The sequence below is a fragment of the Lissotriton helveticus genome, chromosome 1_1, assembly GCF_964261635.1.
Source record: "Lissotriton helveticus chromosome 1_1, aLisHel1.1, whole genome shotgun sequence".
NCBI classification, from domain to species: domain Eukaryota; kingdom Metazoa; phylum Chordata; class Amphibia; order Caudata; family Salamandridae; genus Lissotriton; species Lissotriton helveticus.
This window is the reverse complement of record NC_136057.1, coordinates 855,305,754-855,333,701: the sequence shown is the minus strand read 5'-3', so window position 1 is coordinate 855,333,701 and position 27,948 is coordinate 855,305,754. Positions and strand designations below refer to the sequence as shown.

At 46.6% G+C, this 27,948-nt stretch overlaps 1 protein-coding gene across 1 annotated transcript in view; it reads right to left on the bottom strand.

The window, feature by feature from the left end:
* The window catches only part of LOC144763009 (sodium-coupled monocarboxylate transporter 1-like), a 797,300-nt gene that overhangs the window by 77,091 nt on the left and 692,261 nt on the right, over window positions 1–27,948 (bottom strand). The window contains exon 12 of the mRNA XM_078648324.1: window positions 6,271–6,438. Coding sequence (XP_078504450.1) covers window positions 6,271–6,438 — 168 coding nt within the window. The remainder of the gene's footprint in view (window positions 1–6,270; window positions 6,439–27,948) is intronic.

Below are 27,948 nucleotides of genomic sequence, written 5' to 3'. Positions count from 1 at the left end.
TTATTGTTTATGGAGAACAGAGCCTGAATCTAATTGAACGCAGGATTCAGAGTCACAAATGCTCTGAAAGGAGATAATTGTTTTTCTATTTTTCATTTATTTTGTTCTGGTTGAACAGTTTCCTTGTTGCAGTTCCTGAATTTAAAAAAAAAAAAAAATCTCAAAATTTAAAAGAAAGGAAAAAAAAATATAAAACAAAAGAAAAAAAACAGTTCTTTTCAGAACTCATTCAATTCTCTAAAAAGAGTTATATTCTTAAACACTGTGTTGTTCATTTTTTTGAATGAAAGTGTAGTGCATAAATGAGTGATTGAAATGACTGAGGGAAGGAAGGGAGTGAAAGAGTGAGAAAAGGGGAGTATGGTGAGTGACAAAAGAGGAGTTGAAGAGTAACTGAAAGAAGGGGACTAAGGGTAGGGGAGTGAGTTAAAGGGACTGAAAAACTAAAGGAAGGGCAAACAAGAAAGGAGAAAAAGAACTACTTTCAGTGTTTTGATGTTGTATTTAAATTCATAATAAAAAAAAAGAATTTTAGACATGTGTTATTTAGGGGTTAGCATTTAAAAAACCTTGCAAATTCACAAAAAAAAACATAGGTTTTACAGACGTTATAGTTAGGAATTAGCATTTAAAAAACATTGCAAATTCACTGAAAAAACCATAGGTTTTACACACGTTATAGTTAGGAATTAGCATTTAAAACACCTAGCAAATTCATTGAAAAAACCATAGGTTTTATAACAGTTATAGTTAGCTGGACAGTTTACTCATACAAAACCATTGAAATTCCCACGTTATAGTTAGTTGTACTCACTATAACTGGCGCGCCCGCAAAGCACTGCTAATGACGTCACATATTACATCACTCATGACATAGTCAGTGACATCACTCATGACATCACTGATGGGCCCCTGGGACAGAGTACTTTAGCAGGTCTGGAAGAGGCAGTCCCCAGAGATTTATTTTCTAGGCCCCTTTTTTGCAGTTTGTGTCCTGTGGGATGGGGTCCCCGGGGCCTATTAAAAATAGAGGATAGAGAATGCATGGCCAAAATTTACTTTGATAGGAAATCAGCGCCAGTGGATATGATCCTCGGGCCAACAAAGGCTTGAGGAGGGGGTGAGTAAGGCCCTGTCCCCTTTTTTCACATTTCCCCCCTTAGGATTGGGGTCCCCGGTGTGGCCTTCAGCCAGGAGGGAGGGATGTGACCGCTCCCCTTAATGAACGTACAAGACACTGATGGATAGTGGCCTGGATGCCTAAAATGGGCTTGTGGAGGGAGACCCTACTGAAGCTCCCTCTCCCAAAAGTTTTTTTTAAATGGGGGATTGCCATTTAATTTTTGTTTGTTTGCTGTAATCCTGTTGGAGTCCCATAGGATAACAAAGAAAACTGCAGTTTTTTTAATCATCTGGGTTCCTCCCACAGGCCTTAGAGGAGGCTGGGTATCCCTACCCAGCCCCATTAGATTGTGTTTTAAAATGCACTGAGTCCTGTAATGGCTGCCAGCAAAATTTTTCACATGTTGCTGCCAGCCAGTCAGAGTGCTTGCTCCCATGAGAGTCTAACTCCCTCGGATGTGAATTGGCCGAAGGGAAACAAAGCCCCCTGGGCCAATCAGAAGGCTCTATTTTTTTAAACGGGGTTAAAGGGACTCTCATGAGAGCCCCTCGATCCCAACCGTCCAGTTATACAAATATTTGTCAATCTTAATTTCCCAAACACCACTAAACGAATTTACACCAAATCATAATAAGCACACTTTCTGAAAAGGTCTATGGAAAATGCATGGGGATGTTTTATTTTGGGACCCCTCTTTTTTCTTGGTCCTCCTTGATGAATCACCCGAAGACCTTTCCCAGAAGGAGTTGAGGTGAATGAATTTTTATTTTTGGAAAGTTTTTTTAAAGATTTGCCAAAAGCACCAAAGTTATTAGCAAACCAAAAAGCTCTCTGTCTATGGAAAAGCAGACCTAACTATAACTACCCAGTGGCCACCGACACTGGGTAGTTGTAGTTAGGATTGTGTTTTCATAGGATATTTCTTTTTTGTGATGCAAATAACTTTTTGGGGTGATTTGTCAAGTCAAAACAGCTTTATTCGGTGTAAAATATACATCCATAAAAGCATACTTTGATTGGGTACAAATATACACTTTTAAAAATGTCAATTCAATTGCAATTTATTTTTCATAGAGATTCCAGGGGATCATTAATCAAAATATGTCAGGGGTCGCAAACAGGAAATAGTGCCACACACAAATATCATATCAGTATAGGTCTCTGCAGATATTTTACTAATTAATATGATCACTTTTCTCATACAGTAGTTCATCTAAGTGTGCTAATTCCTTCCTACGCATTACTGCCCTTAATATAAAACAGATAACAGTGCAAATAATCTTCATATTGTCCATACTACATAGAAAGTTAAAAGCATTTTTTATAATTCTACAATCTATTCATTAAAAAAGAGGTTTTAAAACAGACTTCCGAATATCACTGTACAAAGCACATAACAATATAAAGTGTAGTGTGGACTGTTTTTGTTTTTTCCATTGCATGGGCAATTCAGTAAATTATACGGACCCATTTTCTTGTCACGAAAAGCAGTTATATAGTGTATTGTGCCAAATCTTAACCGTGTTAAATAGAATCTGTGTTGGGCATTTCTTGTCATTATAAGATATGTCTGTATACCCTGCACAGAAAGGATTTGACTGTAAGTAATAACACTATGTTTATGATTTACCTCATTAGTTCTAATATAGGCCATGGCTGAGATATCTCTTGACATCGACTCGGTTTTACTGATGTCGAATATAGATGTTAAATCCCTTTTGTCAAAGTCTATCATACAATCTGGGTGATTTGTCAAGCAGGAGCCAAGAAAAAGAGAGGCCCCAAAACGCATTTTCCCTCTTCATTTTTCTCCATGAACTTTAGACACAACTACAGCCCAAGCCACTGAACGGATTTATACCAAATTTGGTAGAAAGCTAGATATTGGTCCAGAAAGAGTGTTTTGATGTTAAGCTGTTCGATATTTTTGGAGAAATTTAAGTTAAAGCTTTGTTTTTTTATATCACACTGCGGAGTATCTGTTGACCCGACAGATCGCAAGCTGAGATTAGTTCGGCTAACACCACATCAACCTTGATGTCGTGGGAGCCATCTTAGGACTCTCAATTCAGTCCCAAGACCAAAGAAAAAAGCAAAAAAAGGCAGAGGCAGGGAATAGATACCTAGGCCTCCCAGACAAGCGTATGGGCTCTCAGAGGGGGCGGCGGGGTGCCCTTGCTTCTTTAAAACCTCTTGGGGTGGGCCAGGGCCCGGAAGAGGTGGTGCATGTTGTTTTATGAGGGGAGGGGATGTGTTGCCCCTCTCTCCGAGCCTCTGAGAGGCCCCTGGAGAACCATCTACTGTGGCAGAAAAACAAGGGAAGGGTCGTGTGACACCTTCCTGGAGCCTAAAAATACCTCAAGTCCCATCCCATGGGGCCAAAATGTATTAAAAAAGGTGAGGGGCTGCGTGGCAAAGGGACACCATACCCAGGGGCTGCAATGTAAAGAAAATGGGAGGGTGACTGCACAACCCACCTCCTTGAGCCTTAAAAAGGCCCGGGCCCCATTCCCAGTCCCTCACACTTATTAAAAGGGAGGAGAGCCATTAGGCCCCCCTCCATGAGTCTTTATAGTCCTCAGGATCCCCATATCTCAGGGACAACTTAAGTGACTGTGTCCCAGGGTACCAACCCCGGGACACAGTAGTTTCCCTGCCCACTCTGCTACGAGCAGGTAAAGATATGTTTGTGCCCGTCTGGTGGAAGTATTTTTAAATCTCCCGCCAGACATGAGTAAGTATGGGAATCTGTTCCTAGCTGACAGGAGATTTAAAAATGCTCCTGTTGGCTGGGAGAAATTTTGAGTTATGTTTCCCTGCCTGAACTCCTGCAAGTCCGGAAACAGAACACATATTGCTCAAACCCGATAGGAGCCAGTATAGATAGCTGCTCCCTCCATGAGGGAGCAATGTGGGCTGCTGCACCACACAGGGAGCCAACTGAGACTGTTGGGGCCCTGGACTGCCCGTGGCTCCCAATGTGTTGGATGGTGGGTGCCCTGGATGGTCACCCGAACACCCACCTATTATGAAGAGAGGCCCTGGGATGTGGTCCCAAAGACCTGAGAAGCCTCAGGGAGGTGGATTGCATGTCCCCCCCCCAATTATAAATAAGATACAGTCCCAGGGGATGTGTTCTCGGAGCCTTTGAGGCTCAGGGAGGGAGACACACCATTTGCCGCAATTTAAAAATAAACTTTACTGACTTCACTTTTCTGCTGATTGCAAAGTTAAGCGAGTTTACAGACTCACTGCTCACCACATTGACCATGAAAGGCATTCACTCTGGAGCCCCCATGGACCCCTGCCCTCCACACATCTTCAACCGAGCCTTCTCTGTCATCGCACCTGAACCTTCGATGCACCTTCAATGCCACCTTCAAAGCCGGCACATTCCCCGACGACTGGAAATGCATAGAAATAAAACCCGTCCTCACAAAGCCCTCAACAGACCCAACGGACCTCAAGAGCTACCGATCCAGCTCTCGCCTCCCTTTCACAGCCAAAGTCACTGAGAAGATCGTCAACGTCCAGCTGACAACATTCATTGAAGAGAACTCCATCCTCGACCCCTCCCAATCCAGATTCCACTGCAACCACTGCACCGAGACCACCCTACTCGCCTCCACAATCAACATCCACACCATCCTCAACCAAAGCCACACTGCGGCCCTGATCCTACTTGACCTCTCTGCAGCATTCGACACCATCTCCCACAGTTCTCTCACCACCAGACTCCACGACGCCTGAATCCAGGGAATCGTCATCAACTGGCTCCACTCCTTCCTCACCGGCGGAACGCAAAGAATCAGACTTCGGCCCTTCCTCTTTCAACCCACAGAGATCAATTGTGGAGTACCCCAAGGATCATCTCTCTGCCCCATGTTCTTCAACATCTACATGGCCTCCCCTTGCCGCCATCGTCAGACAGCATGGACTCAGCATAGTATCCTTCGCCAACAACACTCAGCTCATCCTCTCCCTCATTAAGGACCTCCTCCCCACAAGACTTTGCTTCCAGGAAGGAATGAGGGCCTTCGCATCCTGGATGAGCAGCAGCTGCCTGAAACTTAACTCGGAAAATACAGAAATCCTTGTCCTCTGCCCCTCCCCCTCCGCATAACACAACACCTGGTGGCCCACCTCCCTTGGCATGTCCGAAACCTCGTCAATATACTCGACTCCTCCCTCACCATGACTCGACAGATCAACGTCATCGACTCCACCTGCTTCAACACCCTCTGCATCCTTCGCAAGACCTTCAAATGGAATCCCCTCCGAATCGAGAAAAACTATCACCAAAGCACTCATAACCATCAGACTGGATTACAGAAACACCCTCTACACCGGGAGCAACAAATCTCTGCTCTGCAAGCTCCATAGCATAGAGAAAACCGCAGCCAGACCCATCCTTGCCATCCCTCGACACAAACACATCACCCAACACCTGCGAGACCTCCACTGGCTTCCCATCGAGAAGAAAGTAACCTTTAAGATACTCACACACACCTACAAATGCCTACACAACAACGGACCCCAATATCTCAATGAAAGAAACTCCTTCCACACACCCAAGAGAATCCTTCCATCCGCCAACCTCGTCCTTGCTGAAAGACTGCGCATCCACAGAGCCAAAGCAAGTGGAAAAGCCTGCTCTTACATGGCGGCAAAGACCTAGAACGAGCTCCCGATCAACCTCAGATGCGCCTTTCACTCTGCACATCTTCAGGAAGACCCTCAAGGCCTGGCTCTTCCACGGACCAGAACTGCAGTCCCCTTCCCCCCTCAGCGCCTTGAGACCGTTAAGGGTTAGATTCAAAACTCCCTGATTGATTGACTGCTTGCATCTTTCCGATCCAATTAAATTTGCATTTTAAGAACTCTGCTTAGCTTCACATCATTTCACACTCATGAAGCTGAGATCTAATTGATTTGGAATGACAATAATATTGCTGTTTACTGCAAGAATGTGTCATTAAGCACCATAGCATTATTAAATTATTATTGTGATTAACAACAGCACCTCTGACAAGTAACATTGTAATCACATTTAAAAAAACTCTATAATAATCCTGAGACGTTAAGCATAAAGACATAACTCACCGTTCAATGATTTCCGGTTCAGGAAATTTTATTGAGAATGGGATATCTGTGGTAGCAGTCCAGTTGCTCTCCAAAATCATGCTACTTATATTGCACCCTTCGATTGACAGGTCTAAAGGAACATTACTTCCTGAAAGTGGAGGGTAAATATAGGATCCAATCATAACCCAAAATGCCATAGTTAATCCAATTATAAGTCCTGCTATTGCACCCTGCAAAAGTAGACACATGATAAAAGAAATATTTTTAAAACACAAAAAGACGAACATTAATTATTGCAAATAATTATTATGTTTCAAAATACTATATTAAATTAGTTCTAAATAGTATTAAATGGGCTAAGGACTGGTCAGGTCAAAATATAACACATTAAATACTTGGGCCCATATATATAATTTTTTCACCCAGAAAGGTAAAGGGCGAGAATGTGCCATATTTAACATTATGCTGCACATTCATGTCCTTCTTAGCAATGCTGCATTTAGGCTGCCTAGCTCCAATGCAGGTACCCTTGCGTCACGGTGCAAAGGTGCTTGCATCATAGGCAGGATTGTTTGTGTGCAGGAAGGAACACCTTACTGCACAAAAACAATCATGAGAGGCATTTTCCCCTTTCTATGTGTTCTGCAGAATGCAGCACACGTAGAAAGAGAAAAGAAAGTGATAAATAAAGATATTTCTCCTTGTTACACCTCACCGGGGGAGGCGTAGCATTTTGACACATTCCCAGGTCTACTGCTAATGGTAAATTTGGAAATACCCCCAAATCCATTGGTGGATGCATGGAACACCCAGGCTTCACCCATGTAATGCCTCCATGGGGCACAGTAATGCAAGGCAAGCAATTTGTGCTGCCTTGCGTTACTCTAGATTTATCAAGCAATGCAGGGCCATGCAAGGTGATCTTTGTGTGGCTTGATAAATCTCACTTAGGATTTGTGTCACCCTTGCACCCCCAAGTGTGGTGCAAGTGTGATGCAAAACCTTGATAAATCTAGCCCTGGATGGATTACAAATTGCAGTGCCCAGTGACACACCAAATATTTATAGTCAATTAAAGAAAGCAAAGCAAATAAGAGGTCCAGCAATTCAGGCTGCAATGCTACGGAGGTGAACAATAGAAGTGCTTTAGACACACTGAGGAATGTTGGAGCAGTGAATCTGGACTGCTGAAGGAGAGTGGCTGATGGCTATGAACAAGAAGGATGTTTACAACACATTTTGAGATCGGAAGCAGTTTATGTAGAGGAATCTCTGGGTGAATAGGGATGGGAGAATGCCTTGATAAACTAAAGGTTAATAATAAGGAAAGACAATAAACTTTCTCAAACGAGCAAGTTGCTGCCTTTCGTTACACTGCATGGTGGGAGTGTTATATATGTGGATCGTGGGTGCTCCCATGCATCCACCCATGTATTCCGACGCTTTGCCAGATTTACCAATACTGGTAGACCTAGGAATGTGTCAGAATTGTACACCTTCCCAGCAGAGGTGCAACGTGAAGTATCTTAATTTTTCCGTGTAGTGTCCTCTCTCTAATAGTGCAGCATTCTGTCGCACACTTAGAAAAAAGAAAATGCCTCTAAGGATTGTTTTTAAGCTGTAAGGTACGCCTTTCTGCAAAAAAACACTCCTGCCTACAATGCAGCTCAAGGTAGCACAGTGTGCTGTAGTGCAAGGAGAGGACAGGAATGTGCAATATAATAGTAAATAATGTGCATCCCACCCTCTCCCTTTCATGCATCACTGTACTGCGTTGTGTGAAACATGTATAAATCTGCACCTTTGTGCCTAGTACAGTGGTTCTTAACATTTAGACTACTGTGGACCCCCACTTAATAATTACTGGAAGTCGGGCAACCCCATTGGATAATTATTAGGATCTGGGGGTCGCCCAACCAAAGAATTTTCAATGATTTGAACCGCAAACCAATAGACAAATGAAATACAGAAACAAGCATTCAAGAAACAAATAATACACAAATGATTAAATATTTTATTTTCTTTACAAAAAATGTAAATTTTGTATTTCAATCAGAAGGTTGGAGATTGTCATAATCCAGTTGAGGCCTCTCATTGTTCATACTATTTTCTGGTTGACGCGCTGGCACTGTTCCCACAAATCAATCAATCGAAACTAACTTAACATTTTAGCCACCAATTTAAAATTCCTTCACATTTACAGGACGTTTCAAAATTTTACATTAAGGAATTATGCTTTATATATACTTTATTCTTCTGATAATATTATCTAATTTTCCAAGCAGTTGCTGACCCCATGAGTAGGCTTCGCAGCCACCCAGGAATACCCCAGACCACAGATTAAGAACCAATTGTCTAGTGCTTTTAGCACTGGTTTTGTTTCTAGAGGCTAAACTCAACCTATTACTTTATATAGCTGTAATGCTATCAAGAATAATATATTGGCCATTGACTCCATCTTATGTAACTGACTCCATCTTGTGTAGCGGACTCCATTTTCTGTGCTCTCACGCACTTGCAGGTTTGGGAGGGGATGTTTTCACTCTTCACCCATTTTTGCTCCTCACCGTGCAGAGTTAACTGGAACATGTTGTGTGGGATGCAAGCGTGGTACCTTTCAGGGCAGAGATTTTTGTTGGCAGAAAAATGTGGAATGTCCTTTCTGTCTCGGAGTTAAAATACAGGGGCCTGTACAGCGTCTGTCTTTACCTTGAAACAGACCAGTACGGTCAGCTCTGTTTTTCGTAATAAAAGAAAGGGGCCAGGTTTCCAGAACCTTCTCCTCAGGTTGAGTAAAAGGTAATAAAGGCAGGAAATCTTGGCACCCAGATGGGAGCTTGCAGTGGAAAAGATGTGATGCTGCAGGAAACTTTAGGGTCCCGATCAAAAGTTCTGCCTGGCTGTCATGGGCTCCTCCAGCAGAGTTGGAAAATGCAATGTGAACGATCTATGATGTATTTCCTTTTCCTTACTTCTTGTATATAATCTTTACCAATATATTTTGCCTTTCTTCTAAAAGTATTGGATTAATAAATATATGTGTTTCATTTTAAATGCACCTGAATCTGTTTTCTTGCCTCGCCTTAAGAGAATGCTCGGTCTTGTTTTATTGTCTCGTCTTTTGGGAGTGCTGATTTACGTGTGCAGCAATAGATTTGCCGCCTCTCGGTAGGGCTGGTTTTAGGTGTGTCCTATTGTTTCAAATCAGATGTAATACAATAGCACAGAAACTATGCTGGTACAGGTTCATTTGCACCTTCTTAGGCATATTTTACTTTTTTTGCCAAGAGATTTATTTTGATTTATAGTACTGTTGGACTTGGCCCTTTTTGCAGGGTCATCCTAGAACTTTTTGCCTTCCTCATGTATTTTATCTGAACTTTGGTTGGCGGCTTTATGATTCTGGGCACTTTATCACTGCTGTTCAGTGCTAAAGTGCAGGTGCTCTCTATTGTAAACTTGGTAAGATTGGTCTACACCTGGTTGGAATATTTAATTTTCCTGTCAGTCCCTTGAATAGTGGGATCCCATATAGCCAGGGCCAGTAAATTAAATGCTACTGGTTGACTTGCAGCACTGTTTGCGCCACCCACCAAAGTAGCCTTTCACACCTGTTCCAGGCCTCTGCCACTGCTGGGCCTGCATGCGCAGTTTACTGCCGCTGTGATATGGCACATAAAATGGTTGCCAGGTCTGTATCTCCCCTTTTACTACATATCAGTCAGCCATAAGGTAGGCCCTAGCTAGCACTATGGGAAGGGTATGATGTAGGCAGAAGGTAGGACATGTGCCTTAACTGCGTGGCATGTCCTGGTAGTGACAAATAGCCTATTTGATTTCTTACTGCTGTAAGGCTGCCCACTCATAGGGATGCATTGGTGATTCCCTGATATGGGCTGATATGAGCTTCAGTGGTAATACCTGATCTGAGAGGGGTATCATGATCAAGTTTGGTATGTTTGGAATAGTAGTGATACATCCTGCTTATTGGTGAAAGTGGACTTAATATTACTATTTTAGAAAGGCCACTTTTAGAAGTGGGCATTTCTCTGTGTTATGTCTTTGTGCCTGCCTGATGCCTATTGGCCATCTGGTTCTGACTGACAGGGGAGAGGGAATGTGCATTCACTCCAGCCAGTCCCTGGGGGAGTTGAGGTGTGTCTTGCCCTACCTGGGTGACTCAGAGCTAGGCTCGATAGACCTGCTCTGCATTTGGAGTGGTGAGAGGAGTAGCACCTGCATCTGAAAAGGGATGTGCCTGCCTTCCATAATGATGGCTTTGCCCCCCTGTGGTGTGTCTGGAGCCAAGGCTTACACTATCAATGGAGGTGGTGTTGCACTTGTAAAGATATGCAAAGTGCCCCCAGAACTGGTTTGGACTGGGTTTAGAGCCCTGTACCAGGGGGAAGAACAAACACATATGGACTATGAATATTGGGGCTGTGATCCCATGTCTGTTGAACTGGAACTGAAAAGAAGGTACAGCGTGGACTGCTGTTGGCCAGGAGGTACAGCCATTGGGGCTAAGCTGCTGCCTGTTAGGTGGCTGAAGGGACTGCCCTCTACTAAGGGGCCCTATGTGCTGGCCTGCCTGTTCTCTGGCCCAGGGACCTACAAGGGCTGTGCATGGTGAGCGCTTTCGCTTTGGTGGCCTGAGCCCGAGGAGTTGGGCTCACTCCACCGGCATACTGGACAGGGGCACTGCCATTGCTGTGACACAGGTATAGTAGCACTGCCCTCTAGCGAGAGAGGAGAGTTATGGGAAAAGCTGTGCTCCCCCCTTCCCCTTTCCCCTTCATTTTGCCTGGGAGACTTATTGGCAGCCGGGGCCCTGCTATGTGGCCTTAGCTGCAATATAGCGCACTAGTTGCAAGTAATCTCAGCCAGGAATTCATCAGAGACACCAGGGCAATGATGACACCAAGAAAAAGGCTGTGTCTCAGCTGGGGGAGAAACCTGAAGGAAAGGAGCCAAGTGGACAGAGACTTAGATAAGTATGCTGACGGCCCTCCAGAAGCTCAAAGTCAGGCAGGGGAAGCCTGGTTGTGGGCAGGGCTCCCACAAGGAAGAAAGGAGCCAAAGGAGACTTCGCTCCACGGAGCTGAGGCCACTTCGGAGTTGGAGAGGCTGTGGGAGTCCAGCACGATCCCGACTCACTTGGAGTGCTGGGCAGTCTGTTTGCAGCAGCGGGACTAGTCAGAGGCCAGACGAGGAGCCGAGCCAGTATAACCCTACTTACCCCATAGAGGAGCTGCCCCTTGTGGTAGTGGACAGCTGCATTCTTATATGCAGCACCAGGGGCATTCTTCATCGATGGAGGCAGGGTTAGCTGCACCCTCGCCCCCTTGCCTGTGGCGTGGGGCACCTGTTGTGTACCTTCTGTTGGGGGCATTTCTTTTGAGTGGCATCATGGGGTGAGCCCAGTAGGGGCCTCAGATTCGGAAGTTGCAACAACATTTTTGCACTTCCCTAAAGGGGGGGAGCGGAGACTTTTGTGCTCTGCGCTGAGCAATGAATTACTACCTCATAAGATATTGTGGATACTGGGAATGATGTTTATGCTTAATGCCTGATCCGTTTACAAGGGCGGCACTCCACAAGTGTTATGTGCAGTATTGGTGATCTGCATATGTCTACGGTGGACATGAAGTGCTCATGATATGAGTACTGTGGCACATGTTTACTATGGTGCACTACTAATTACATTTATGCATAATGTGTGATGCCAGGAACCATCCCTACCAATAATTACTGGGTTGTGCTAACTGTAAGGTTTATGACATCAGCCCGATTGGCCAAATGGCACTGTGTAATGTATGTGATTGTGTTTTAATGTGTTTTTATGGATAATACAAAGGCTATTTTTATTTAACCTTGTGTAGAGTTGTTTTTGTGGTGTGCCTAGTGTGTCACTGTGTGTGAGTGTGTTGTGCAAACACTTTACACATTGCCTCTGAGATAGGTCAGACTGCTCTGCCAAGCTTCCAAGGGGTTGAGAAGGGGTTATCTTCAGTGTATAACTCCCTTGACCTGACTAGAGTGGTGGCTTCTGCCTAGCTTAGGTGCATACCCTAGCCAACCAGAAACCCCATTTCTAACAAGGTTACTAGATTTGTCCAATATTGATGAAGCAATGCCTGATGGACGAATATCCATAAATATGACATAGGGTCACGCAAATCTGACTTTTAATTTAGCCCCATATATTGTGAGGGGGATTCCCAATTTCTTTTTGATAATCAACTTTATTGAGTATATAAAACAGCAAAAAAAAAATTCATTGGTTGCAGCTCAGAAATCAACATATACATCGGAATTGAATCAGTAAGACATTCCAGCTCAGCGTCCCATCTTGCATTACATTAAAGGTGGAGCTTGAAAGATTCGACACCGCAAGAATTATGGCGGGATCATGTTGAAGCATTTCCCCCATATTTTCTGGAACAATTCTGGGGAGCCTTGTAATTCGAACAGGGCCTCCTCCTGGGTGCCACACAAGTCCACCCCCCTCCTCCACCCCCCACAGTAGGAGCTGCGGCACGCGACCAGTACATCGCTATGTCCCTTTTGGCCACAGTCACCGCCGTCCCCAATAGGCGCTTGTCCATCCTGGAACCATCCAGGCCATCGAAGATCCCCAGCAGCATCCGCAATGGGTCATGAGGAACCTCCCATCCCAGGGCTTGTGTGAGCTCCCGCTCCACCCCCCTCCAGAACCTCTCCAGCACTGGGCAGAGCTACACCATATGGTAAAAATCAGCGGGGGTTGAGCCGCATTTCGGGCAGTTTGGGGAGGGTCGCAAGCGGGCGCGGAAGAGTCACTCAGGGGTAAGGTAAACCGCGTGCAGGTAGTATGTCTGCACCAGGCGTAGCCTGGAGGACGTGGTTAGGGTTCATGGGGCCATAAGGGCATCTCTCCAGTCTGCCTCCTCTAGGGGGCCCACCCACTCCTCCCATCGGGCGCGCAGCTTATCCAAGGATGCTGGGCCATTATTCACCAGGGAGTGGTAGATACAGGACACTCCTCCTCTGCCTAGATTCCCCATCATCACCTGGGCTTCTAACGGACTGAACTGTGGGAGGGAAACCGGTGAAGGGAGATGCGCATGAATGGCACGGCGCAGCTGCAGATACCGAAAGTGTTGGGCGTGAGGGAGGGCGTAACGCTGCTGTAGATCCGCAAAGGCATGGATATGATCCCCCACCCAGACATCTCCAAGGACCGAAATGCCAATTAGATACCAGTGGCGGAATCCATTCAAGGACGAAACCTCCCGAAGCCAGGTGCCATGCCAGAGCGGCATCTGACGAGTGAGTTTACGGTCGAACCCCACGTGGTGCAGGGCATCGTGCCAGGCCAGGTGAACCGTTCTAGTGATTGGGGCTATGGTCTGTGCACTGGGCATCCGTACAAGTACACCTGGATTTGCGGAAAGTCCATAGTCTCGAGGTCCACGCGGTATGCTGGGTCGGATCAGCCACCCGCATACCAGTCATGGATGGCTATCAGTTTGGCGGCAAGGTAGTAGAGGTAAAGATGGGTCACCCCTAGGCCCCCATTAAAGGGAGGGATGCGGGTGTGCGCCAAGGACATCCGCGGCCGCCCGCCTCCCCAGAGGAATCGGGTGAGGGTCCCGTCAAGTTCACGGAACCAAGTGCGGGGGAGGGGGATGGAGATGTTTTGTAGAATGTAGAGGAAGCAGGGGAGGACCATCATTTTAAAAAGAGCGCTTCGTCCTAGGGGGTTGAGGGGGATGGTTTGCCATTTCTTGAGATCCGCCTTAGTCCGGGCCACCAGGGGCGCGATGTTCAATGCCCACTCATGTTCCGGCAGGAGGGCCACCCATATCCCAAGGTATTTAACCGAGTGGTGTCTGAGGGGAATAGACGACTGCCACTCATAGCACTCCCTGGAGGGATGGAGCAGGACCAGTGTTGACACCCCTTCGTAGTCTGCGAGGATTCGTAAACACCTGGGGCCTGAACCCTGCGGATCCGCCAGGTACAGGAGCACATCGTCAGCGTAGAGGGCTATTTTGTCTACGTGGCTCTCGTTCCAGGCCCACCCTGGACGATGGGGTCTTGCCGGATGAGCGTCGCCAGGGGCTACATCGCTAGTGCAAATAGGAGTGGGGAGAGGGGGCATCCCTGGTGTGTGCCTCTGCAGATCGGAAAGGCCTCGGAGAGCGTCCCATTGACTAGCACCCGGGCCCTAGGATTGGTATAGAGGACCCTGATGAGGCGGCGGAACAACGGGCCAAAGCCCATCGCCTCCAGCAGGTCCTGTAGGTAGTCCCAGCTCACCGTGTCAAAAGCCTTCTCGAAGTCGAGGAAGAGGAGGGCCAGGTATGGGGACAGGCGGGCACGGTGGGCCAGGGCCAGGTGAAGGCGACAGATGTAGTGACGGGTGTCCCTGGCCGGCATGAACCCACATTGGTCGGGATGGACCAGATCTTGCAGTGGAGGCTTAAGCCTCTGGGCCAGAATCGTGGCAAAAAGTTTGATCTCGATGTTAATAAGCGAGATTGGGCGGTAGTCCGCGCAGCTCGTGGAGGGTGGCTGGGTCGTAGGGATAACCACTATCGTGGTCAGGTCCGATTCAGGGGGGAAGTAGCCATTCTCCACCACATGCCGGAATAGGACCAAAGGTTGGGGAGCCAGGATATCCCGGAAGGCAGCATAGTACTCCTGTGGATATCCGTCCGGGCCAGGCGTCTTGCCAGGGTGGAGAAAGGGGATGGCCTCTATTACCTCGTCCAAGATGAAGGGGCGTTCCAGGGCCTCCGTGGACTCAGGAGTCAGAGAGGGGAGCCGGGCAATAGCCCCGTCCAGCAGGGTGGTCAGGGGCGCGTCTGGTGGTCGCGTCGCGTAGAGGTGCGTATAAAGGAATTACAAAATTTACTACATTTGTCACCAAATCCTGCCCTCTCTTCACTTCCATCTGATTATCATGTAAAAAGCAGAATTGCCCCAAAACACTGGAAGAAAAGGTCCTGCACATATGTGCTATTTGTTTTCTGTTTACATGAAACAAAATCCGACTTTGGGAAACTGTTGTCTCTAAATGAAAGTGTTTGCCAAACATACACTTCAAATATGGCATGACTCAGAAACCTGTTGTGCTGTGAACTTGGCAGTCAGGCCATACTCCACTAGGGTGACGAAGTAAACTACTCCGTCGCCTTGATGGAAGTCCAGATGGTCAAATTCTAAAATGTCCATTGGGCCGGTGGACATATCAAGCATTGACAGAAACTGCTGTCAAGGCGGTTCCTGTCAATCTATTGAAACTTTGCCGCATGGCGCCATCAATCTTGACTGAGCCATACGGCAAATGTACACATATTTTTACTTTAAAAAAATTACAATTAAACCCCACCCCCCTTCACATGGGAGTTATCTCTTATTGTGAGGGGTACAAGTTGCAGTTTTCATTCCACTAACCTCTAGAGTTTTCCTGGTGGTGACGGGCAGTGAAACCCTGACCTGTATATCTGCCTTTCTAAATTGGTAGGTCAACCTCCAAAGGCCCTTACTCCATATCGCTGTTGGAGGAGTGTAGACATGGCAAAGACGGAGTAGTCTCCACTGTTGTTACACCTAAGGTCCACCCACATTTAAACTGTGGGGTTGGACCATTATGTTGGCCGAAAGTCAAAATATAAATTAGGCCCTATGTTACTCCACTGGCAATGCTGATCCTTCTATTGCCTAAACACCCCTTTCTATCTCGTATAGCTGGAAAGTCAGTGGTCAAAGCATTGATCCTCTCGCCTATTCTTCTGATCTTGTGTTTGCAGTACATGGAGGTCAGAGCCAGCAAATGTTTAGTCTCCTAGAGGCGCGGAGCCCTGGGGCTTTTACAAGGCTTTCAGGGAAAGCAGAGGTATCTTACTCGCGCCTTATGTAGCTGATGTAATAAATTGTGCTTTAACACAATGTAGTCACAGAACAAGGATACTATTCAATTTGAACTTGAGGGCTGCCCTTGTCACCTAATACTTTTTTTGTTGTTTTTGTTTTATATAGCGCGAACTTGACCCGAGACATCGGGTAATAGAGCGCTTTACATACCACCAGTTTCATTACAGAAGGACACATTCATTTTTCAATCCAGTACTGCTCAAGGCAATTCCTAGAACCCCTGATTCGAAAGGTCCTAGCCTGCACCGCATACAAAGTATCCTCTCTTGCCTCAACTCCTGTAATTGTTTATATTTTGGCCTCATATGACACCGCTTGCTCCTCTCTCTGGCATTGAAAATGCAGCGGTTCCGGTCATTTTCCATCTTCTCCGCAGGCCCCATCTCTCTCCTCGACTTGTCTTCTTGCATTGTTTCCACATGTCACTTCGTATTTAATTTAAGGCCCTATATATGGTCCACCGAACTTTCCAAAAACAGGCCCTCTGTCTCTTGCTCCCTGATGTTTTCTCAGCGACTCTCTGTTTCCCAAAGTACATGTTACCTGCATAGGCACCGGTTCCCTTTCGTTCATTGTGGCCATAAATCGAAGGGCCTGCCCCTGCATTTATGCTTCATTGACATCCATTTTGCGTTCCGAAAGCCGTTGAAAGCAGCTCTCTTGGTGTAAATTCTCACCTACACCTGGCTATTTCCTTTCCCTACAGCGCCTGAATACCTTATTGGGTGGCAGCGCTCTCTCCACATTTGATTTATTATAACATGGTGTGCCCTGAGAACATTCACTTACAAGAACCGAAAATGCACCACAGCACACTCGAGTTATACCAGTGCACACCAAAAGATGGGGCCCTAACAGGGCCGGACTGGGAACTGAAAGCAGCCCTGGCAAATTTTGCCAGACCAGCCCCCGTCCAGCGCGAAGAGAGCGAGCGCAGCGAGCGAGCCCGACCACCACTAGGATGCCTCTTGCTTTTCCTGTTAAGCCCCACAAAATGCGGGGGTTCTTCCCATCTGTCCCAAAATAAGCTGCAGATTGCAGTGGGACAATCTGTGGTTACAGAGTGCTACTCCCACACGTTGGAAATTATGTGACCTTACGGCTAGAGCGGTCGACCTCGAAGCTGGGAAACCGGGTTGTCGAGACTCTCAACATCCTGTGATTCTGGGGAATCACTTAATCTCCCCGTGCCCAACAAAAATGAATGTGTCCTTGTGTAACGCAACTGGTGCTCATGTAAAGCGCCCTGATACCTTTGGGTCAAGTTTGCGCTATATAAAACTGTGAAAACTCTCCACACTAGAGAAGCCCACTCCTCACGTCGTGAATAGAGGCCTCAGTGGGAAGCTTTTGGGATCATTTTTTAATTTCTATGTATACTGTGGAGAGGCGCAAAGCCCCGTGGGGAAACCAGGCCATGATTTGTGTCTTGCTGCCCTTTCTTCCATTAGTGAATTCTCACTGAAAGCAAAGAGGATGTGGCAGGGAGCACCCGGAGATACTTGCAGTGTGAAGACTAAATTCATCTGTACCAAGCACCACAGTGAGTCACGTCTGATTACAGTGGAGCTGGTTTTGCTTTTTATGTGTGAAAGGGAAAAAAACTAAGTGTTATTAAAAATATCCGGAACTGCCCACTTACGTAATTTATTCTGGGGTGTAGCGGATACAATTAAAAGAAAGAAGCACCTGTTGCCCGATTAGGAGAGCTGTTGGTGAAAACTAAATGGCGTGTGGGATAAAAAGGTCTACATGTTTCTACCTATGTGTCAGATTAACAGGTATTCGTCAGGACCGTGGGGTACTTACGGGACGGTATGCGCACGCTAAGGTGCACCCTATCCTCGTAGGTATCAATGGGAGAAACAAAATGAGTCTCCAATTAAAAGGGTTTCTTATTTAGTCTGTTGAAAAAACTAGGAGCTTTTATATTCAATGCTCCATGAGCCACTCCGGGATCGGCGTGTATTCTCGTTACGATTTGTACGAGGAAAATGAGGCGCCGTTCACACCTAGACCGTCACCGCGAGTGCTCCGTGGGTTGAAGCATGTCACCAACTAGGTTGGTGAGTGAGGGGTCTTCTTAAGGACAAAGGACGTCCTCACTTTGGATTGTGGCTAACACACAGACTCGCCTCTACTGAGGCTGAGTGTATCCCCCAGGTGTAACTCCCTCTTTGTTGTTTATCTGTTTGTATCACTCAATTAGTATGCACTATCGATGTAGACAACATGTGTACTGGTCATCCATTGAGATAGGATTGGACATGGGTTTGCAGATTCCTAGCAGCTTTTCCATTGGGTGATCACTTCTTTGGCACTTTATCTAGTAGTTCTCCAAATCCAGTGTTGCTGGCAACAGTGGACACCTCGTGACACTCAGAAACAGCTCTTCCTACATCTCCCCAACTTTAACAATGTCTGCCTAATGGTGTTGTACCCAGCAACAATTGTAGATTAAATCACAACCCTCAGCTCACTGTAGTACTAAGAGATTACTAGATTATTGGCAGTCTGGGGCACACTCATCCCATAGCAAACATGATTTTCTCTGGATGCCATTGATGCGAAGATATCAGTCATGGGCCTGTGAATAGATTCCCTCACGCTCATTGGCTGCTTGTCATCCCATGACACTATTCACCATACTATTGTGCCCAACACAGGACATGACACGACTACATAGAACTGGAGAGACACCACTTCAGTAGCTTTACCTAAAGGCAGAACAAAAAGCCATCAAACCATACATTTCCTTACGTAAGATCCACGTATTATACCTCTATATGCTACACTTACTCATTTTTCCCTCTCTCACACTCTCTGTCTTTCAATTTATTTTTCTCTTTCTCTCCTCCTTTCAATTTCCCTTCCCTTCCTCCTTCTCATTCTTCTTCTTTTTCTATCTCTTTCCTTTCCTCTTGTTCTCTCTTTTCCTCTTTCTCTCTCTTTCGCTTTCTCTCTCACTTACTCTGTTTTTCACCCTCTCTGTTCCTATATGGCTGAAGGCTGATTGGTTTCCATATATTACCACAATACGGAGGTGAATAGTTTTGCATCATTATACACGTGTAAGATTAAATGGGTGGGGGGGCGGTGGGGGGTGTCGAAGCTGCTGCCTGAGAGAATCACCAGGAAATGGGACCTGATTGCCATAGAGCGTTCAGAGTATTGAGTAATCATGAAGAGGATACTTACGGGAATGGTGACTATCCATACCGTGTTTGGGTTCTTAAATTATCGGCATTCATTATCGGCTTGAAGTAGTAATTAGCAAGAGGAGCGAAATCACAGGCGGCCCAGACTCGCCACTGAGGGGTCTAGTCTCTACTGCAACAATGAGTTGCATGCTATAAGTTTTAGTTTCAGCACCATCAGCGCTCCTCACAGCCACACATTTAAGCTACATCTGCATAGACCAGTTACCTGAGAATCATATGAAACAAGCTTGTTTTTTGTCTTTGTTTGCGTACACTCATCTAAAAATTGAATTAATATATGTCTGTGTGTCCTGTTACCTAAATGCCAGCATGACCCTGAGACGCAGTGGGGGCAATCATATTGTTAACATGTTTACACAGAGCTAGACCTTTAATTAAACATGCAGGGGAATGACCATGAAGCACTGTAGGCTTAACACGTCCCATATGTCTTCACAGTGAAATACTATTAACATTTCATTCAAACAACTGACATGAAACTACGGGTGAGGTTCCTCCTATTTTGACTACGGTGCCCATACATACCCCTAAATAGGATAAGTACCAAAGCAGTAAGGTTTGAATGAACTGTTCTCTTGCACGCACAAAATTGGATCTTTTTATCTTGCTATTTGCAGTGCTCATGAGTGGGGGGTGATTATTCTGTGAGTGTCTTTGGGAAACACATCATCAATGCTGGTGTGTACCGACGCACATACCTCACTCTGTCTGGTCTTGGAACTGAAGGTGCCATATTTACAGCCTTATACAGGTATTGCAGGCTGCACTAACTCCTTGATGAAGTTACTACATACAAGAGAAGCGTTTCCTGCTCAAGGAGTCGCCAGCCAGACCCTGTAGACCCCGGTGCGACGTGCGGCCCCAGTCCTGTCCTTTTCACTGGGCCCCCTAGTACACAGCAGCACTGTCTACTACCTAGGCTGATAACCTCGTGGGGCGGAACAACTGACTCACCTCAGGCCTGCTTACTGCTGTTGGTGGCAGACAAAGGGGGGTCGGGCTAGGCCGCAGGCGGCGCTACTAGCCAGTAGAATAAAATTATGGCCGCTTCAAGTCATGCCACCTCTGCTACTCTCGTCACTCTTGCGGGCAGTCACGCGCAGTTAATTGACCAATGCGCATGCGACGCAGACGCGGCAGAGGAGGCATAATTCTGTGCGCTGCCGAGGCACCTCCTCCAAACGTTTGTTTAAGTTAGGTTGCACATTCAATGCAAGTGCACACCAGTCAATCAGGCTTGCTGGCGCTAATATTCGGGGCAGGTCTGCTTCATGATTATGTGTGACGACTCGGAGTACACGACACCTGGACCTGGTGACTTCAAGTTCTTCAAGTTCTCCTGGCCTGAACAAAGTGAGTGTCAATGTTGTGGCTGGGGGCCGATTTTCAGTCCGACCGTCACAGGCTGTGACAGTCGGACTGAGTGACGGTCGGACTGAAAATCGGCCCCCAGCCACAAAACCGGCCCCCTTTTTTTGAAAACCGGCCCCCACCCCCTCCAGCCGACCGGGGGATTGCCCGGTGCCCGGACTCACCAGTCCGGCCCTGGGCCCTAATGCAAAATATGTTATATGGCCACTGCGATTATCGCCAGCTTTGTATATCTGCTCCACCATGAGTGTGGCACCCCTCAGCATGCTCTCGGTTTTAATGAGCTGCATTTCCAGAATCTGGGGCCAGATGTAGGTAGAATTGATTTACCGATTCTTAATTACCGAATGTTACCGATTTGGTAATTAAGAATCGGTAAATCAGAGGGGTGGAGATGTAGGTATTCCAGATGTGCTGGAATACCGAATCGGAACAATTCGGTATTTACAGGTAAATACCGAATCGGTAATGCCCATTCATTCCTATGGGCTTTGAAGCCCATAGGAATGAATGGGCATTACCGATTCGGTATTTACCGAATCGGTAAATACCGATTTTCACAAGGGTGCAGGGGGTGCCACTTTGACACCCTCTGGCCCCCCAAAACAGGCTTGGGTGCCATGTGGCAGGCATACATGCCCTAAGGGCAGGTCTGCCTGTCATATGGCATAGGTGTGCATGCACACATGTGCATGCACACCGGAATCGGTATTTTACCATCAAATTGGATTTGATGGTAAAATACCGATTCGGTAAGGCTTGTGGGACTCAGAAGAGTCCCACCTACATCTCAGATTTTCCGAATCGGTAAAAATACCGATTCAGTATTTTACAGAATCGGCAAATTTACCGAATCGGTAAATTTACCGATTTTCGGCCGTTACCGACCGACCTACATCTGGCCCCTGGTGCCTTCATGAGCGATTGCCAGGTTAGGAAGCAACCTTTATTGCAGGAGCTCCTCTGCAAACAGACTGGATATCCAAACTATTCGGACCTACCTTTGCATGCTCTTTCTTATGACTACCACATACCCATCTTTTCCCATCAACACCACCATTAGACAATGTCTATGAGGGGTCAAAGAAAGAATGGGCTTGGAGTATGAATGGCTCCAACCCTTGCAAACCTACAGTGTGGTGTGCATGGGTGTTCGAGGTTGACTCAATTCTAATACAACTCAAGTACACTGGCTCTCAACTCTAACACCAAAGGTTTAAACAATTTTTTCTGCATGCTCTTGAAACAAGCATTTGCAATGCAATAGGTCTGGCATTTGCTAGAATTAGAGTGATTGATATTGTGAACAAAAAAAATCTTTTTTCAATGTGTTTTGGTTTAGAGTGGAGCGGATGTATGTTGCTTGGAGTGGAATTATGTGGTTTGAATTGGAATTGTTATTTCTGGAATTGTGAGGGGTGGATTTGGGTGGTGTGTAGTTTATTAGTGTAGTGGAATTTTTATGTAATATGGAGAGTAGATAGGGGTGAGAGCTGCACAGACTAGATGGAAAGGAAGCTAGAGAGGGATAGGTAGTGTGTGCATGAAGTTTGTGATTGAACTCTAAATAGAGGAGCAGAAAGAGTGTGTGAGAAAGAGAAAAAAGGGTAGAGTAGGCTATCGATGCATAAAGAGTATACACAGAAGAAACCCTAAAAAGCGGAGGACAGCATGGGTTTGAGGGACGGAAATGTTCAAAAGGCATGGGAAGGAAATTGAGCTTGAAGACCTGAAGTGAACCAATATGAGAGTGGCGGGAAGAGTGCGTGAGAGAACGAAAGAGGTGTGAGAGAGAGCGACTGCGAGGGGCGAGAAGAGGGGGCACCCAGAGGGTGGAGGGGAAGAGGTAGATTTTTGCACAGTGCAAGGTGGTACAGGAAGGTTCCATGTGTGAGTAGGCTGTATGGAGAGGAGATAGGGAGTGTGAGGTAGGGTTAAGAGGGGTAGTGGAATTGCGATATGGGAGAGGGTAGTGGCAGTGTGATGAGAGGGGCAGTAGGTGTTAAGTGATGCTGAGCAGATGTTGTAATGTGCTGAGTGTTGTTGAGGTGGTGCAAAGGCATGCTGAGATGATGCTGCACTGGAGATGAGTGGAGAAGCATGGCTCAATGGTTAGAACGGCAGACCCCGATGCAGAGGTCTAGCCCGGGACCAGGGTTCAATTCCCACCTCGGCGGTTCTTGGACTCAATCTCCCCGGACCTGATAATTCTCGCCTCGGTGCCTAGTTTAATCATGGGTCCCACTCTGTGACTCTGGGCAATAGCTTGCTTAATCTCCACATCGGCCCCAGCAGCGCTTGGATGCCTGGCTTCACCTTGGGGGTGCCCAGGAGTGGACATCTCACAGTAAAGCCAGGAAGGGTTCCACAGCGGTATGAATACAGTGCTACGAGACCTCTGGGTAGAAGTGCGCTATATAAATACAAACACATTTACACATTTTTTACACTAGTGATGTTCAGGTGGTGGTCATTTTACATTTAAAAATTGCTGAGAATCAGAACGTAGAAATCTGAAAACATCTTTCATTTACATAATACAAATTGTCTAAATGCATAAAGAATGTAATCTAGGGACTAGTAATGTTGATGGAGGACAATGAGAATATGACTATGAAGTGTGTTCTACGTGGCATGTGAACTGTGCATGAACTTGCATTCAATCAGAACTTATTAGAACTAACACTTCACCTTCCTTTCGTAACATCACATTATAACATCACTGTTAGAACCGGGGTCTCTAGTTGGCCGGGGTTCGCACCCTAGTCCAAGTAGGGACCACCGCTTCCGAAAGGGTAGCCTGACGCAGAGCGGGGAGGCTTAATTTCAGAGCCAATGTGCAAAGTATTTGTGCAACACACACCAATAGTACATGGTAAAACACGCACAAAAGAAAAAGACACTACACCACTGAATTATAAAAATAAAAATATCTTTATCTCAATTTCATGCAAGATCAATCATCAGATAAATCCAGTTTCCAGGCAAAATGAATAATAAGGAAATTCACAGGGGCTAAGGATTTGCCTTGTGCAACATGATCATGGGATCCAAGTGCAGGTTCAGTCTCAAGCATGGGGAAATGCTCCCAGTTGCAGAATCTCTGAGGGAAGTCTCCCGAGTTGGGGTATCGGATCACTGAGGCCCTAGAACACTGGTGCAATCCCTAGCGCACAGAGCCTCTTACTCCACTGGCTTGCGTGCCTAGAGGGCATTGCTGCACTCACAAAGGACGGGCCAGCTAAAGCGCTGCCTCTGGGAGCGGTGTTCCGGTCCAAGGGGTCGCTTCCCAGGCGAAATGCGACTGACAGGTTGGTTCTCAGCACTAAAATGCCCCCGCTATGCTTGCCACAGTAGTATGTACAGCGCTTGCAAATGCGTGATTGTCAAGTTGCCAGCAACGTGCCCTGCGCATTGGTTGCATGCAGGATTTGGAATTTTAAAGTGGCTCCAACCAGGACAGCCTGTTCGGGGCACACCCCTGCTCTCTGGATGCCACCATTCTCAATACCCAGCAGTCCCGCTATCAGCTCAGTCAATCCGCGCAACCCGCTACCACATGGCAGCTCCACTCCCAATGCTGACCGTACCTGGGTCTTGCGCTGGCTCGGGGCTTCCTTGGGGGCAGAGCTTCTTCCCGGCCTCGGCGTGGCACGAGTAAACCGGGCACCTCCTCATTCTCGCACGGCTTCCTTGGTGTTCGCGCTCCAATCCCAGCACGGCGCTGCCTCTGACGTCACAGGGAGATCCTCGCTGGTCTCCCGAGACCCCAGGGCCGGTGGTGGTGATTTCGGCTGATCAGCGCTTCCCTTCACAGCGCCCTCTCCTCACAGTGCTTGTCACGGCCCCGGGTAGGCGGTGGTAATTACAGCACTTAGCTCTTCGCTGTTTCACAGCGCATTCAGGTGATCAGGAGATTAGACGCCCGGGCCGATAGAGGTGATTCTGGACCCCCAGCGCTTCAGTCCTTTATCAGCGCTACACCACACGCTCAGGTCCCAAGTGGGGCACAGCCTCACACACACCCCGCAGTGACAATGTTGATCACCCAGTCCTCCTTAGGCAAAGCAGGCCTTTAAGCGAGGCGCGGTTCCACAGGGGTAGTTTTAAAAGCTCTGTAATCCCAATGAGGCAGTTCTCATGAATTTGTGCAGTCCTTATGAACCCCCAGCAATCAGGGGGACAGTCAGAGAATGGTGGAGACACTCTAGTGGTGTGTCTTCAGGCTTCCTTAGCAGGGCAGGATCAGCAGGAAGTAGGGCAGCTCAACAGGCTGGGGCAGCAGTTCCTTAGAGCAGTCAGCCTCCTTCCTAATGGCAATCCTACCTGGTGCAGCAGTCCTCGCTCCAGAAGAGATTCGTCGTGGTCCAGCAGTGTAACAATGAAGTGAGGCCCGGACCCTCCCTTATATATCCTACAGTCTAGGGGCTAGAAAGTGGTAGAAGTCTCTGGAAGGGTCTGGGGATAGGGGCTTCTGGAAGAGTCCAGGGAGTTCTGGTATGTTCCCTGCCTTCCCTGACCTGGCTGTCACAGTGATGAGAGACAGGCAGTTAAGGCTACAGTGGGCAGCCCATCACAGCCCATCCATGGGGAGAAGGTGTGAATCACCACTCCCACCTCCCAACCCAGGCAGATATCAGTATGCAGAGGGGATTACATTATGACTTTTGAAAGCTCTATCTGCTATTTGAAATTTTAGACTTAAAACACCAAGCCCTCTTTACATGTGTGTTGTACTGAGCCTTGAAGATACACTATAAGCGCATCTTCATATCCCACCAACGTTATCAAAGAGGACGACTCTAACTGATAACAGATATTTAGACTTTCTGGGTTTTCCAGCCTCACCCCAGAAACAAGTAGAAGTGTGAAACACAAAGTAAGCCATTCATCTTGGCAAACAAATTTAATATCAGGGCGCATAAAGCTGCATATTGAGTAAGATCACCTTCCTTGATATGGCAGCCCTGAATAGCAGGCAGTGTTAAATGAAAGCACAAGGCTGCAGTTCAGAATGTCAAATATGCAGGTCCGTGTTAGAACTTAGCAATAACACAGTGCGGTTGTAGTACTGACATTGACTTATTTCAAGATCCTGTAAGGTATAAACAGGGTTTGCGTTTTTACTTATTGCAGATCTTCCAATGAGTCGACGTTTTTCTATTTTCATTAGTAATAGTTAATTGATTAAGTCCTGCAGACCACTGTTTTGTCAATTTAAAATGGAGCTGGAAATATGCAAGGCATCCTTTGTGTCACATTTACATAATTACGGTGCAATTAAACGCTTCCTCCTTGTCCTCCGAGCATGTGATCCCGTCTTCTCTGCAGTATCTACCACCTGGGGAGGATTTACAGCACCGCACAGTTCACCTCAAACTCGGGTGGACATTGTGCAGGACTGTGCTGTTGTGACGAGTTCGCCTTTACTTTAGTTGAGGAGCTTCTTAAATATCTCTGCCTTTGATGTACCTTCATGTACGGAAGCAGCGTGCAGTAATCATTGCAAGGGATGCAAATAATGTTAGCATGTTCTTAAAAGATTAATCTAGGGGGCGTGGCTACGGAGCCGAGGAGGATGGCCGCAGGTCCGGGAAGCTCCGGTGCGGGGTGAGGCGAGGAGAGTCTTTCCGGGCACCTTACTTCCTTCTGGATCCTCGGAGCAGCATCAATCTGCGGCGGAAGCATTCGGGTACCCACGCATGTGCTTTTTAGTCCTTAAGTTGCGGTGAGCACCGATGTTTCCTTCCTGCATGTTCCTGGCGGTTCGTGTTTGAAGCGCTGCCGCCATTTTGTGCATATTTCTGCCGAGTTTACTGGCGTTATGACGAAGAGCTGCCTCCTTCTTTCTGCAACTCCTGCTGTGTTGTGAGTTTCTTTATTGGTGCTTACTTGCCATTATTCTACATTCTTTGCTGCATTTTTACCCTTTTTGGGCGCTGTGCTTCATGCTGATAGCTAGCATTCTTCATTTTCTCTTCAGGATGTGTCCGCCATTTTAGTCGTCCTCTTCTTTCTGCCTCCTGGTGATTTTTACTCTCTGCTGCATACCCAGTGATTCTCCTCTGGACTCCTCTGTGCTTTTTTTCTCGCTTTTTGTTTTTCTTTTTGATTACTGAGATGACTGCCTCTTTTTGAACCATTTTTATTGGCTTTTCACAGAATCTTCGCTTATTAGTTCTCCTCACACATTGGCAGTTTTTGAAGTTTTTTCTTTTGGCACACTGTACTGTCTAGTGGACTTCCTTCTTTCAGTGACTTTTCTGTGCCAGTTAGCTTGCTTTTTCAATGGCAACGTCACGTACTAACCGTACAGCTCCCCTTCACCAACGCACTACTTCGACTGCACCATTAGAGGATGTTAACCCTTTTAGTGTTTTACAAGACACATTGGATGATTCACAATCCGATATCGCTACTATCAGGGGTTCCTCTACTCCTAATTCACGCTCATCTGCGAAGCAATTATCTAAATCTTCCTCTTCATCCGCTAACACCAACTCTGGAAAGAGGGTCAAAGCCAGTCCTCCATATCCCACCAACGTGTCAGAGTCCATTTCTATGGAGCTTATATTAGAGGAGATCCGGGCGCTTAAACCCTATATGACAGAGACTAACTCCCGCCTCCAGAGTCTTGAAGATAATTGGTCTCACACACAGCAGAGAGTGCATCTTCTTGAGAGTTCTTTTACAGTTGCTCAACCAGCCATTGCCCAGATCCCCACAATGCAAAAGGAGATCACTTTTCTCAAGCAGCAGGTGAAAAATTTGGAAAATCGTAATAGACGCAACAACCTACGTATTTATGGCCTGGCCGAAAATCTTGAGGGGACAAATCCAATTTCATTTTTTTCAATCTTTCCTTCCCACTCTTCTGGACCTACAAGCATCACCTCCCCTAAACATTCAACGCGCTCATCGTCTAGGTTCAGCTTCTCGACCTTCAATTTCCAATTCTTCGGTGAAGCCCAGAGGAGTTATTCTGTACTTTCTGGAATACACGGATCTTCTTCGAGTTCTTCATGCAGCTAAACAAAAAGGGAAGATTTCTTACAATGGATCTAATCTCTATTTTGCTCAGGACTATGCTAAGACTACTGCTGATCGTCGTAAAAAGTTTTTGGACATGAGACCTGCCTTACGAGCTTTGAATGCCCGCTATGGTTTGTTCCATCCATGTATTTTTAGGGTCACCTACAATAACAAGACGACATCTTATGACGA